At 46.0% G+C, this 15,325-nt stretch overlaps 1 protein-coding gene across 1 annotated transcript in view; it reads right to left on the bottom strand.

Annotated features, from left to right (window-relative positions):
• The window catches only part of PGBD5 (piggyBac transposable element derived 5), a 60,599-nt gene extending 57,454 nt beyond the window's left edge, over positions 1–3,145 (bottom strand). Inside the window, exon 1 of the mRNA XM_071738925.1 lies at positions 2,461–3,145. Coding sequence (XP_071595026.1) covers positions 2,461–3,145 — 685 coding nt within the window. The remainder of the gene's footprint in view (positions 1–2,460) is intronic.
• Between the last annotated feature and the right edge of the window lie 12,180 nt (positions 3,146–15,325).

Below are 15,325 nucleotides of genomic sequence, written 5' to 3'. Positions count from 1 at the left end.
ACCCACTCTTGAAGGAAGGCACAAGCACACCAATTAAGTCTAAGGCAGGAAAAACCAGAAATTAAAAGTCTAAGTTGAGTTACTAGCACTGATTAGTTCATTATTAAAGTTGTAGTATTTGCTTGTAGTTAAAAAAAAACACAAAAGTTTTGTAAATTGCTCTGTATTTTTTTTTTCTTAGGAGCTTTAGCTCATTCTCATTAACCAACTTAATGCTTTTGCTCCTCCATACCTTCCCTTTCATGAAGGGGCAGTCTGCCAAACCAAACAGCTTGGTACTAGGTTCCATCCTGCTCTTATTCAAGGATTTATTTCCAGCACTGATATAGCTGAAGTCTCATGAGACAGACTTCAGCCCACAAGGACTCTGTCTTCTGGCACCAGATGATCTCCAGATTTGCCACTAGGATTCTCCTCTTGAGATTTTAACCAAAAGGCAGCACTAAGAAGTTTTGGTGCTAACCATAATTTTTAGCTCACAAAAAACCCTCTTGCTTTTAAGCCCAGAACCCAGGAAGATTCTCACAACCAGCACCTTGGAACTGAGAATGTGGTTTTGTTAGTGCTCTGTGCCTGACACTGCACTTCTTGCTTGTGCTCCAGTAGTGACTGAAGGATGTGCTGTCACTTCCAGGGACAGCTGTCCTCACCTCAGTGGAGACCTTTTCCTCAGCAGGTATGGAATTCAACTCTTGGGTCAGAACAGTGTCCAATAAAATAAAGATGATGCCAGAACAAGTATGCTTAGCACAATGCAAATTATGATTTATGGCCTAAAAACAGTCACTCTACAAGCTAGAATGATAAGAATTTAATTATATACAATGTAGAAGTTTCTATACCTTGGAATTTCACTCATTAAAATTACCACAGAGGGAATACCTTTCATTTGGATCAAAAACTCATGACACTAAACTGAACTTTAGCCAAACCAAATCACCACAGTACATGAAACATGCAGCATCTCCCACCACCAGAATGAAAGGGCAGCAGCAACTTCTTCTGCATCTATTACAAGGAAAAAATATTCACAGCAATACCCAGGCACCTCCCTCAAGAGACATCTGCATCTATTTTTGACAACCATAAATCAAACTCCTTTATTTCAAAGGAAATCTGAATTTGGGAATTAATAGGTCATCGACTTAATTCTTTCCCAGCATGAAAATGCTAATCCCAGTTCTGTTAAATGGATATTACTCTGGGGTATGGATATAAAGAAATAAACCAGCAAAGACAGAGAAATTAAGTGATAATTGATTCTGAAAGAGCATCATATCATGAAACCTATGGTCCAGAACCCGATCTTAAATCTTGCTTATAAATAAGTATCATCAATAAAACTTACAGAGTTCTTACAAGAGGTGAATCAGCTTGATATTTAAACATTTTTACAGGGCCTAGCTAGTTCTAGGGTAGATAAAACTTCTATCAGGACACATGACAGAGCTTCACCTCACTTCCCCACCCCAAGATGTTTTCCTCCGACAGATTTCTGCCTGTGCTACTGCACAGATTTCAGCACCCCGTGTAGCATCAATCTTCTGCATTTACCTTTTAGTAGCAAAATGCAGGAATTGAAGACTACCATAAAAAAAGTGAAGACAAGCAGCCTTAAGAAAGGCAAACTGTCAGCTCAGTTGAGGATGAGAGCCATCATCACACCCTCTTCTGAGAATGCAAATGTTTTATTTTACATCCCTGCTCTTCATAACACTTAATTTTAAATTTTCTTTAATTTTTTTTTTTTTTTTGGGGGGGGGAGGGGGTCAGCCTTGCTCCTTTCTATAGAGCCAAGTTGGTTGAGGCCTGCAGACAGGTCCCTTAGAGTGCTTCCCAAGGCAAACCCAGTGGCTCAACTTGCCACACAAGCCAGTCCACTGGAGACCCCCGTGCCCTGCTGCCATGTGTCCCCTCGTGTCACACCCCACTCGTATAACCACTCTGTCCCCAAACCATGCCAGGTTTGGGCAGCCAGAGGGAATCCCAGCCCCGTTTCCAGCACCTTTTCAGCACAGGGCAGTTCTCCCCCCTGCAAGCACCAGAGCACAGCCAGACACGGGCTCTGCGAACCTCCCGGCTCCGGGGGGTCCCTGCCCGCTGCCCATCGGGGGTCCCCGGTGCTGGAGCGGCTCGGGGCCCCGCCACAGCGCCGGGGAGGGGATGGCTGTGACTAAGCACCCGCGGCCTCGCCGCACCCGCATCCTCACCGCCCGACCGGGGCTCTCCCCGCATCACCGGGGGGGACACCGGGCAGGTGGTACCCATCGCCTCCTCCACCCCCGATGCCACAGCTCAGGCCGACAGCCAGGCCCACAGGGGCTTCTCAGCGCTGCCGGACACGCCAGGCCTGGGCTCCCCGCTCCGGACATCACCCCCGCTCCCCCAGCCAGGGCTGCCCGGAGCCCCCCGGAGCTCCCCGGACCCACCGCATCCCCCGCCCCGGCAGTACCGCCGTACCGCTTCCATCCTTGAAGTGAGGGGGTGGGACATCTCGCAGCGACCGGGTCCAACCCCCCTTCTCCGCTTCCTCCTCCTCCTCCTCCTCCTCCATAGGGCCGGGGCCGCCCGGGACGGTGCCGCCGCCGCTCTGCCGCTGCCTCCGCCGCTCCGCCGGGGTGACCGCAACCCTGGGGACGCGGCGCCGAACCGCCCGACCCCGCGGGCTGGGCCCTTGGGGACGCCCTTCGTCCTCTTCGTCCTCCTCTTCCTCATCCTGGGAAGAGGCGGCGGAGCGGGAGTCAGCCGAGGTGCTGTAGAAAGGGTTCCCGCTGCTGTCCTGGCCCGATTCCCCGAAGACGTCGTCGGAAATCTGCAGGCTCTCGTAACGGGAGCGGGCCGCTTCCAGCAGGGACAGCGCCTTTCTCCGCGCCTGCCCACCGCTGCCCTCCGCCATCATCTCGGCCGCCTCCAGCAGCCGCCCTCGTTCCCCTCGGCCCGGTTCGGTCGGGTCCTGAGGCCGCAGGCAGCAGCCCAGCAGCAGGAGCGGTTCGGGGACGGTGGCGGGCAGGCAGGGACTGGGGGTAACCCCGCCGCCACCGCCGGGGCTGAGCGCTGCCTCCCTCTCCCTCCCGCACCACCCGCCCCTGTGTGTGTGCAGGGACATGGGGGGAAGGAGCCAGCTCAACATCTCCAAGTACCACATCCAACCAATTACCGCGGCAATCCGCGCCCGGGAGGTGGGGTTATATGGGAGCCGCGGAATAACGCGGGCCGCCCACCGCCCCTCCCCGCCGCCCGCCGCCGCTCCGCCCATTTAAAACCACAGCGCCGGGACCGGAGGGGACGATGCTGCTGCGCTCCGCCGCCGGAAGGGGGGACCCTGCGCCGAGCCCGGCGTCTGGCCCCCTTCCCCTTCCCCTTCCCCTTCCCCTTCCCCTTCCCCTTCCCCTTCCCCTTCCCCTTCCCCTTCCCCTTCCCCTTCCCCTTCCCCTTCCCCTTCCCCTTCCCCTTCCCCTTCCCCATCCCCATCCCCATCCCCATCCCCATCCCCAACCCCATCCCCTTCCCCATCCCCATCCCCATCCCCATCCCCATCCCCATCCCCATCCCCTTCCCCTTCCCCATCCCCTTCCCCATCCCCTTCCCCATCCCCTTCCCCATCCCCTTCCCCATCCCCAACCGCATCCCCAACCGCATCCCCAACCCCATCCCCAACCGCATCCCCAACCCCAACCCCTTCCCCAACCCCTTTCCCTTCCCCTTCCCTTCTTCCCTTCCTCTTGCCCTTCCCCATCCCCTTCCCCATCCCCTTCCCCATCCCCTTCCCCATCCCCTTCCCCATCCCCTTCCCCATCCCCTTCCCCTTCCCTTGTTCCCTTCCTCTTGCCCTTCCCCGTCCCCTTCCCCGTCCCCTTCCCCGTCCCCTTCCCCGTCCCCTTCCCCGTCCCCTTCCCCGTCCCCTTCCCCGTCCCCTTCCCCGTCCCCTTCCCCATTCCCCTTCCCCATCCCCTTCCCCATTCCCCTCTCCCCCCCTCTCCCCTCTTCTCCTCCCCCTCTTCCTCCCTTTCCCCCCTTCCCGTTGTGTCCCCTTCCCCGCTCCCTTCTCCCGTCCCTGCTCCCCGCATCCCGCGGTCCCACGCGGAGCTGTCCCCTCGTCCCGCGGTGCTGGATGCGGCCGAGCCCGTCGGCCTCGCTGCTTCCCGGCCCCTCCGCAGCTCCCGTGGGTGCGGGGTGCAGGGGAAGGTGTCCCGCGGGCCACACATGGGCTCCCACAGTGGGGATCCCGAGGTTAGGTGGAGATGGGTGCTGAGGTAGGGCCCAGGTGGGTCGGGGCTTTGATGGGGTGGCCTCAGGCACATCAGGTTGGTTGTGGCTTTGTGGCAGGCAGGGCTGTGGCAGTCCTGATGTTAGAGGATCACAGCTGAAGCAATAAACAACCGTGAAAGAACATGCTCCAGGATGAGACAGATACATATAAATAGATCATAGAATCACTGAATCATAGAATAATTTGGGTTAGAAGGGACCTTTAAAGGTCATCTACTCCAACCCCCTGCAGTCAGCAGGGACACCTCACCCAGATCAGGGTGCTCAGCATCAAACCTCACCTTGAATAACTTCAGGGTTAAGGCCTCAACCACCTCCCTGGGCAACCTGCTCCATTTTTCCACCACCATCATGGTAAATATTTTTTTCCTGACATCCAATCGAAATCAACTCTTTGAATCAGAGAATTGCTCAGTCTGGAAAAGACCTTGAAGATCATTGAGTCCAGCCTTGTCCTGACCCTATTACCCTGTTCCCAATGACTCACCGTGTCCCCAAGCACCACATTCATCTTCCCTAATTTAAAATCATTGCTTGAAATCCCTCTGAATTTCTAGCAAAGGCTCAAATCCAGAGGCATTTCTCTCAATCAAGGACACCAAGGTGGCTCCAAAATAGGGCATAGAGCTCCAGTGCTGAGGTGGCCCTTGGAGAAGAGCAGGGAAGGAGCTGGATCAGAGGGCTGTGGGTGCCTGGGCTCCTCCAGATGGGTGCTCACCAGCTGCTGGGGCTGTCACCCAGCTGGGAGGTGGGTGACACCATCCTCCTGCCCATTGCTGGGTCCAGCACTGAGCACTCTGCAGGTTGTGGGGCAGAGGAGCTGCAGTCTGTGATTTGGTTTCTTGGCCAAATAGGGTGTAAATTAACCATTTTACTCCCAAATCATCACTGATTTAAAAGCAATATTGTGGCAGAAGAAAAAGGATGGAAGTGAAAGCACCCATGCCTTCAGCTGGGTTAGTTACACATGGTTCAGTATCCCTGGAGTAACTGAAGGATTTCATCCATCAGCTGAAGCCCCTGGTTGCTCAGCAGTCAGGATGTCTGTCTGATGTCACAGGAATGTTTGAAATCTCTGATCAAGGTTTTTTTATTATTATTACTGCTGGCATCCCACTGTGCTGGTTACTACACAAGCACTCATTAAGAAGACACAGTCCCTGCCTCCCTTCTCACTGGCAGGGGAAGCAGCTATTTCATAATGTGCTTTCAAAATAAAGAGTAATCAGATTTTGTGGATTGATTGTATGCAAGGGAGAGGGGGACTCGTGTGGGCTGATCTGAAGATCTCCTAGTGCTGAATATTGTAAGGATTTTATGATCCTGAATGTTTCTGTCTTCAAAAAAAAAAAACCAAAAAAACGAAGATTGATGGCCTTCTGGTGACTCTAGCACAAACTGGGATATGATATCATAAAAGCTGGGCTGGGTAAGTAAAAGTCCAATTTTATGGTCTGTTTAGATATTTTTAAATTGCAATGACTTCATTAAAACTTTAAAGTTCTGTGTAGTGCATGCAAGCCACAGTCAGGGGAAAGCATCCATCTCCTGTGCATCCTTAAGGAAACAGAAAAGCCCTGTGTAATTTTGGGGGGTGAGTTTTAAGCTAGATTTCTACTTCACAAAATATCCTGAGTGTCTTATTGATTATATTAAAAAATTACAAAGCTTATATACAAATGGATTTTTAATGGTTTGGGGGTGTTTTTTTGTTTTGGTTTGGGTTTGACTTTTGTTTGGTTGTTTTGTTTTTTCCTGAAAGCTCTGTCAACCCAGCCTGCAACTTGGGCATCATACTGGAGTCATTTCTTCTCCCTGGTCACCAGAAATTATAGCTCTGTGGGCAAAACCATCCTTTTAACTGCATCCATGCCACCCTTTGGAATGCCCTGGCAAGGGATAACTGGACCTTTAGGATTTTCCTTGTTGGTAACAAGTCATGAATTCAGTTGCCTTGGCTGGCATGTATAAAACCACAGGTTATTTTCCACCAATGTTGTCTGGTTTATACCAGTCCTCATAAACCAAAAGCTGCCCAGTGATGAGCTTCTCACACAATGATTTTTAAGACTGAAAAAGACCTCTTCAAAAACGTTGGCAGGTTCTTTGTACTAAAGACACTGAAATAAACCTTTGATTTGTGGATGGATGGATAGATCTTTCCATCCAGGTGATAAAGAATTCAGCTCAGCATCCATCTATGAGAGTGTCCATGGACACTGAAATGTCTTTAAACACTATTTTTTCAGTAAAATGCAGCCATGGAAGAACTTCTGTGTAGTCCAGCACAGAAAAAGAAGGTTTCTTAGAATGGGAATAGGAACACTCCCAAGACTGAAGAAACCCCCCAGCCTTCTCTACTTTGCAGCAAAGACAGTTCCTCTGAACTCTGAACCTCATCCCAAAAGCAGGATCCCACCACACTGAGAGGACTTTCTTACCTTAAGGCCATGCCAGATGTCAGAACTCCAATTTTCCTTTATTTAAAGGTCACTCTGGACACAAGAGCTCTGAGACAGCAGCAGAGAGAGGCAGGACTGATCCTTGCAGGTACTAAAATCCATCAGGACATTTGAAGGATGGAGTCTCCTGACATGCACACACGTTTCCATCTTGGTGGTGGAACTCTCCCCTCTTTCACTCTAATCTGAAAAAAAAAGCCAAGTAGCTCATCTGCCTGTCCCAGAAGCAGAGAAAGAGAATGCTTTAGGCTCTGATTTTTAATCTCTGACCAAATGGTTGTGGAGAGGCAGAGACAGGACAGGGGGATCTAAAAATGGTCGTGTCAGCCTGTTGGGTTTTTATGAAAAGTCAAAAAAAAAGACCACCAGTGGTGGTTTTCACCTGGAGGAACCAAACATCTCAACCTAATGGAACATTGGATTGCCAGGAAGGTGACCATGAGCCAGCAGTGTGCCCAGGTGGCCAAGAAGGCCAATGGCATCCTGGGCTGGCTCAGGAACAGCGTGGCCAGCAGGGCCAGGGAAGGGATTCTGCCCCTGTGCTCAGCCCTGGGGAGGCCACAGCTTGAGTCCTGTGTCCAGTTCTGGGCCCCTCAGCTCAGGAAGGAGATTGAGGTGCTGGAGCAGGTCCAGAGAAGAGCAAGGAGGCTGGGAAGGGATCCAGCACAAGTCCTGTGAGGAAGGGCTGAGGGAGCTGGGGGTGTTGAGGCTGGAGAAGAGGAGGCTCAGGGGAGACCTCATCACTCTCTACAACTCCCTGAAAGGAGGTTGGAGCCAGGGGGGGTTTGGGCTCTGCTCCCAGGCAACTCTCAGCAAGACAAGAGGGCACAAGAGGTCTCAAGTTGTGCCAGGGGAGGTTTAGGTTGGACATTAGAAAGAATTTCTTTCTGGAGAGGGTGATCAGCCATTGGAATGGGCTGCCCAGGGAAGGGGTGGATTCTCCATCCCTGGAGATATTTCAAAAGAGCCTGGATGTGGCACTCAGTGCCATGGGCTGGGAACTGCAGCGGGAGTGGATCAAGGGTTGGACTTGATGAGCTCTGAGGTCCCTTCCAACCCAGCCAATTCTAGGATTCTGTGATTCTATGATTATGAACACAGCTGTCTGTTAAAGGTCTGTTGAACCACCGTGCAACATGATAGGGAGTAAAACTTCATAGGAGAAGAAAAGTGAGGCCTTGTGCCTGGAGTGGGAAGTCCTGAATTTCTCACTCCTCAGTAACTCCTCATATTTAGACATCAAGCTCTCTGAGACACAGCTTGGGATGCTCTCATGCAGAACTTCCCACCATCAAACCCTCAGATACAAGGGAATATTGACATTTCCATCTCCTCCCTAAGCTTCCTCACTTCCTATTGATTTCACAGACTGTGTTGACCTAAGCCCTGCCATGTGCCTGGGCTTTTCACAGCACAAATACCTCGAGACAGAATAATATTTAATCAGGCTGCAAAATTATTCTTTTCTAATCCCTCCTTCTGCGAGCGCGGCAGCGTGGAACCTGAATCTCCAACTCTTTTCCAGCTCTGTGTCCTCCTAAAAGGATTCTGTGGGGTCAATTAACTCATCCAGTGTGAGGTCAAGAGGCCCCAGTTCCCTCTCCCACGATTGCACAGCCTCAGGTGAACAGGAAAACTTGGGAAAAAGGCTTCATCAACCCCGAAATCATGGAAAACCTGAAGCCAGGGTGTGATTTCCTCCCAAGCCCCCGAGAAGAAGCAGGGAGGAGATGGAAAAGGAAAGGGAAGAGCATGGATCAGGCTGTTTCTCAGCACCCCACCATGGGATTTCCCTACATCACTGGCAGGAAAGCCCCAGCCAGTGGTCTCAACACTTTTCCCACTCTGGAATAAAAATTCCTGTTACATTCCTGGAAAAGCTCTGCAGGGCCCCATTTGCCACTGCTTTGCCCTGTGTAATATTTCCATTTCCTATGGAACTTTCTCCCCCTCCCTACAATTGTCCTGTTGGAAATAACATGGATATAGGTGGGGGTTTTTTTACCTTTTCAGCACCTCAGGTGTTTGCAGCAGGTGGGATGCTGACAGCAATAGCATCACCTCTGTGGGTGTTTCCTTCTTGCTTTCTGGTTTTCAGCTTTTTTGGTAGTGTTTGGATGCTCTGCTTCTTGGGTTGCTTTTTTACATTGCCCAAAGATGATGGAAAAAGAAAGGGGAAAAGAAAGTTGCTATTTTCAAATGGGAGAAAGGGAGCGAATAGATTTTTCTCAGAATACAAAAGGTGATTTTTTGATCACTTCTAACACTGAAATAGGCTTGGGCTGAAATGTAAAGGTTAGCAGAGAAATTTGAGAGCTTCAGTGATGAATACTTTTGATTTTTTTTTTGCCTTAAGTGCCTTGAAAACCACATTTTGAGCCTGCAGACTACATTTTTAGCAAAAATCTATTACAAACACCTCTCAGGCAAGCTCCAAAGGGAAAGACAAGGTGTGTTGCTCAAACATGCATGGAAGATTTGCTGTTTCATCACTAATTTATGGGAGGTCCATAGAGTACCTGTCTTTCTCCCTGGTGTGTGCATGGAGCAGAAGCTGTATCTGATAAGCCAGGAGAACAGAACTCTGGTAGCTCTGAAAAATCAGAGTGCTTTAATGCTGCACTTTTTTTTTTTTTTTTCCCCACTGAAAACCACACATTTTAAAAATATACTTCTTGAAAGGCTGAGCCCAGGCACACACATTTCACAGTAAAATGTGATCCAGAAAGGTAGAACCTCTGAAGAGTGCTCTTAAAGGTTGGAGTCCTTCCCTTTTGAGCAAGATGGGAGTGGAACCTAGAAAATCCCTGAGTTTGGGAGTGTGGCAGCATCTGGAGGCTGTTTTTTTAGCTGCTTAATTCTATTAAAACACCCTACAGGATCCTGAAGTTTGCAGGGAGTGATGCTCAAAGGCAGTGACAGAAACTTTGCTCCCCAGTCAGCTCTGTGCTAACATCTCCAGCCCTTACCATGCAAATACCACCCAAAGAGAGCTGGATTTCTGCCACCCACAACCAGATTTGCTGTAAATGGTATTTTCAGGTCTTAACCTATTTCTTCATTAGCCAAGTGGAAACATAAAAGCTTTTTTCAGAGGTAGCTATGTGATTGCAAAAGAGTTTGCTCATTGCTTTTGGGGGGGGGGGGTTTGTAAGTTTAACTTTCCAACACAGAAGTAGAGCATTAATATTATTATATATTGTAAGAATTAATGATAATTTAATAATATTAATGTAATGAATTTTTTATAATTATTATAATTATATTATTGTTTGTAATTAAAATATTATTATTACTATTATATTATATATAATATAATATATAATATATAAGATATAAGAGGTAAGATATAAGAGATAAGATATGAGATAAGATATAAGATATGATATAAGATACAATACATATTATAATGTATACTATATACTATATACTATATACTATATAACATATAACATAACATATAATATATAATATATATAATTATATACATAATTACATATAATAGATATTTATTTGATATATAATAATACTAAATATATTAAATATGAACGTAATAAAATATATTAAATATAAATATTTGATATATAATAATTATATGTATTAATATATGATATATTATTTAATTATATATAATCTATAATTATATATATAATATATAATGTATGATATATAGTATATAATATATAATATATTATTACTAAATTAACAATTTAGTAACAGTTACCTTAGCAGTATATTAATAAACCATTAAACTTGAGTTTAGAAAAGAAGTTGAAACTTACCATCTACCACCACTTTCCTTTCCTGTTTTGAAATGCATTCTGCTTTTTAGCATCTTTTTTTTAAATGCCCTTTGAAGCCACCAGGAAATACAGATTCTCATCTGGCAGTTGCCAAGATGCATTTCTTAGTGTTTATCTAAACAGGGTCCACTCTGGCAAGAACCTATGCTAAACCTTCTCCTAAAACATCAACCCTTTTAGTAAGCAGATCAGTAAAATAAGTTTAAATTGATGCTTTGCTGCATCTCATCAAATGCCAAACAGATTCACTTGTGTTCAGGTCAAAAGCAGCCCCCTCAATCCCATCATTTAGGGGATTCAGCTTCTCTCCAGAGGGGAAAAAAAAAAAAAAATGGAAAAAAGAGGCTGAAAAGGCTTCTTTGATGGGAGATTGGAATTGCTTAAAGCTATGAAGTGGAATCACATCTTCCCCCAAAAGCAGAATAATGTGAGGCTCAGGGTAGAGCAGGTGTTAGGAAAATTCAGAGAATTTACCCCCTCTGCTCAAACCATTCAGCCCCAAGTCAGCCAAGTTCCCCATTAGCTCCCACCAAATAAGTCTCTCAGAAGGCAAAATCTGAGCATAAAAGGGAGGAAGGACAGAGAAGAAGAAAGGGAGAGAGGCTGTTTCCAGGAACAAAATAATTGTTAATCTCCAGAATTCCTTCTGTTTGACATCTGCTACCCCAGAGGAGAGAATTTTCCCAATAAAGGCTGAAAGTTCAATCATCCCAAAAGAAGTTGGCTTTGCTCTTGAGGGTGATTGAACATTTGCAGCCCTGAATAAAATGTCCAAACCCTTCCCAGACCTCAGGATTTGGTCCTTTCTGGGCACATCAATGCCTGCTGGCTCAGAAATTTCTATCCTGAGATGCACCAAGGGAAGGTACCAGTTCCAGAAGCTGTAGTCTCTTCATAGCTTGGAATGCTGCTAGAAATAGGATATTAAAAGACATCTGGAAAAAAATGTTTGTGATCCTCTGTCAGGAATGGTTTATTTGTATGCCAATTTTTCTCCAAATATGCAGTTAGGAGTTGAAAGAGGGACATTTCCAAAGAGCAGAGGCAAGATAAAAATCTGACTTATTGGTACTGCAAGATGGAGAAAACTATCAAGCAAGAGGCATTTTTAGAAGTTTCCTCTATGCAAGGCTGAAAATAAGTTTGCAGAAATGAAAAAATAATACAGGACAGCTTTTATGTCATGTTTATGCCCTTCCTTTGTTATGGTTTTGGGTTTTTTTCCCTTTGTGTAGCTTGGATAATTTGGTTAATTTCTGTTACTTTCATTCACATGCCCTAAAAAAACTGCTTTGTTTTTCACACTTTGGTGCCCTTCTTGTGTGTTGGGTTGGTTACATTTCAAGAAAAGGCTAAAATTTTCTTTAAAAAGCCTCTTCTTATGTGATGAGATCCTCCTCTGAGATTTTTTTTTGGTTTGGTTTGGTTTGGTTTTTTTTACTCTTCTTGAGCTGGCACAGGGATTGCTTTCAGTCTTTGGACTCATTCCCTCACTGGTCAGATAATCCAGTTGTAGTTTTTCTGAAGTATCATTTCAGTTCAAACCTTAACCAGAACTCTACAAAGATCACACACTAACACATTTCTCCAGATTTAAACACCAAGGTGTCAGCCTTTCTGTTTCTTACCTGCTTTCTGAAAAAGGGCCACAGAAAACACATCTCCTTTACTGTTCTTTTTAAAAATTATCATTATTGTTCCTTTTAAAACTTCCTGCTAAGGTGTACACTCTTTTGCTGAGATTATTTTCTTGGCAAAGCTGTGGAAGCAGCAGAATCTTCATGGAAATTCAGCTGGTACTTCATGTGTCATGTCCCTGTCTGCTTAATTCCATGGGGGAAATGAGGAAGCAGAGTAGGGAAAGGCACTGGATCTTCCCTAAATTCTCAAGTGACATTAATATTTGTCAGATAAATGAACCATTGGTCCCCCCCAAAGTTTCTCTGTGACACAGAGAGCCTAGGAAAAGAGAAAAAAAAAAAAAAAGCCAGTTCAGTTATTGGAGCTGAAAATAGATATAATGCCAAATATTCCAGCTGCTTGCTGTCAAACCACCCATTTATTCACTTGGCTCACCTGCCTTTCCAAAGCTCTTTATGTGTAAGATAAATTCCAGGAGGAGATTCCACAAATAACCTATGGAAACGTGGCATTCCTCTCCTGATTTACACAACATCTGGATGGTCCCCTCCAGCTGCTGGTTCCTCTGGGAAGTTTGCAGGTCCAGCTGGGAGCCTCCATCACCCTCTGCAGGCTGAGGACACACTGGTTCCCTGCTTTTCCCTTACACACAGCCTGGAATCAGTCTTCCCCATCTCATTCCCTGGGTCCTCCCATCTCCCCAGGATCACTGATTTTAACTGAGTTTGTGCACTTCATCTTCCATGCAAGGTTCCCCTGGATGATTTTTTGATTTCAGTAGTTTTGTCCCATAAATGGCTGACTTTTTTCTTTTTTCTTTTTTTTTTTTTGCCAAATTCTTTTCCCCTCCATACACAAAATATAAAAAATACAGATTATTATCATTGCCTGGTATCTATTTGGGGAGAAGCAAGGAATCAATAGATGAACTGACCTAACTGATAGAAAAACATCTTGTGCTTTTTGGGGTTTATACTCATCACTCTTCAAAAAAAAATATAGTTTACATGGCTATTTTCACCATGGACATCCTTGTTAATGGATTTCTACAGTTCCAGAGGGAACATCCTTGCCTGACTATGATTCTTACCCATTAAAGAGGGGCAATCATGCTGCTGTGTGTACATCTGTGCTGTGCCCTACCTTACCCTTCCTGCAGAGCCACCAGGCCACCAAGATGTGTGATGGGCTTGCTGTTAACCCAGAGATGTGGCCACAGTCCCTGGACCTTCTCCCTTTTTCCCATCCCTGGGTAATTCTGCACCTGGGGCTCTTTTTCCCCCCCCTTTCCTACATAATCTCCATCTTTGCCTTCCAGAAAAAAAAAAAAAAAAAAAGACAAAATCTAGTTGCTGATTTATTCCCAATCCTCTGTTGCTGCTACCAGGTGTCTTCTCTGACTTCTGTCTTCTCCAGGAAAACTCCTCAACTGCTTTTGCATCCTGGACATCTTCAGCAGCATCAACTCCTACGAGCAAGATGGTAGCAGAGGAACACACTGCCAGAATTACACTTCCCTCCTCAAGTTAATTAATCTTGCCACTACTTAAAGATTGGTATGTAAATTACATTTCTCTGGAGCCTCGAACTTTTCCAGTAAAATAGATACTTGCTGCAGGCAGCTGCAGTACAAATAAACCCAATTTATTTAGTGAAGATTAATAATCTGATACAATTCTTTTCCAAGGACACTTACTAGGGTTATTTTTGAATATTCAGTCATTTCACAACCATAAATGTGCTGTATGATGAACAGAGCTGACTTTATACTTTTAAGTCAGCTTTGTTTTATTTAAATTCCTTTTTTTTTCTGAGCAGACACCAGACAAAGATGAGCAGAGGTCAGACCATCAGCTGTTGGCTGTGAGGCTGGGTCTGGGAGCTCAAATCCCATAAATCTCCTTGATCTTGAAACACACAAAAGCAGGCTGAAAGCTAAAAGAAAAAACTGAGCATTTAGCTGGCTTGGAAATGTCTTTCCAAATACACCTTCAGCAAGATTTATCTTGCAAAGCTTGTTAAACAGATCTGCTCAGCAGTGGGCACCTTTTGTCTGGTGGTTTAAGTAAAGAGACATTGGCTCCACTGGGAGAAAATAATAAGGAAATGGTACCAACAAAGTTACTGGCAGTATATCAGGAGGAAGGGCATAAACCTGAATTTATATCATTGTGGAAAACACCCCCACATTTTAAGGAAAGCCTGGCTTCTCCTTCATCACAGAAACATCCCAGAGATGCCTTTTGCCAGCTCAGTGAATGGTTTCTTCTAGATGAGAAAGAGGTACTGAGATTAATCACTAGGTTAGGCCAGATAATCTGATTTAATAATATCCAGCCCTTACCAGGTTGTGAGATTCATGGCAAGGAAGCTCCTGACTTGTCAGAGTTTGGGTTGGAATTTTATTCCCCTTCTGTGCCTCCTGTGAGGAAGGTGTTGGCCTCTTCTCCTTGGTGACAAGAGACAGGGCAAGAGGAAATGGGTTCAAGTGGCACCAGGGAAGGTTCAGATAGATATTAGGAATAATTTGGGAGTTGCCCAGGGAGGTGGTGGAGTTGCCATCCCTGGATGTGTTCAAAAACCAGGTAGATGTGGCACTTGTTGCGGCGAGCCCTTCTCTCGGGGACACGGTTCTTCTCAGGAGCTCTCTCGCCACCTCTCTCCTCAGGCATCTGTCTGCATGTCCCTCTGCTTCTGGGAGCATGCCTTTTATTTTGCCCTTCAGCCCCGCCCATTTCTGGCTGGGGCAGGCCCTAATTATTGGGCACAGCTGGGCCTAAGCTCCCAATTCATTATCACCAACACCTGGTGAGTTGTGGTTCTCACTACATTTCCCCCCTTTTTGTTGTTTGTTAAAAAATAAACTTCATTTTTTCAATAATTTACAATTAATTCACAATAATTTATGATTAATTTAAACATTTCATTATTTTATATTACAGCCTCACATTTTTAATAATTTACAAACATTTCATTATTTTTCATTTTTTCAAGCATTTAAACATTTCATTATTTTTCATCGGAGGGAAAATTCGGGCTCTTACCGGCTTTTTCGCCTCTTTAGCCTCTGTTATCAGCGGCAGATGAGGTCTCAGAACACCAGCTCAGCTTTCGCTGGTACTCGCCACCTCGGGATGCCTGGCCATGCAG

The sequence above is a fragment of the Heliangelus exortis genome, chromosome 3, assembly GCF_036169615.1.
Source record: "Heliangelus exortis chromosome 3, bHelExo1.hap1, whole genome shotgun sequence".
NCBI lineage: Eukaryota > Metazoa > Chordata > Aves > Apodiformes > Trochilidae > Heliangelus > Heliangelus exortis.
Note: the sequence above shows the minus strand (reverse complement) of the source record. Positions and strands in the feature narration are given on the sequence as shown.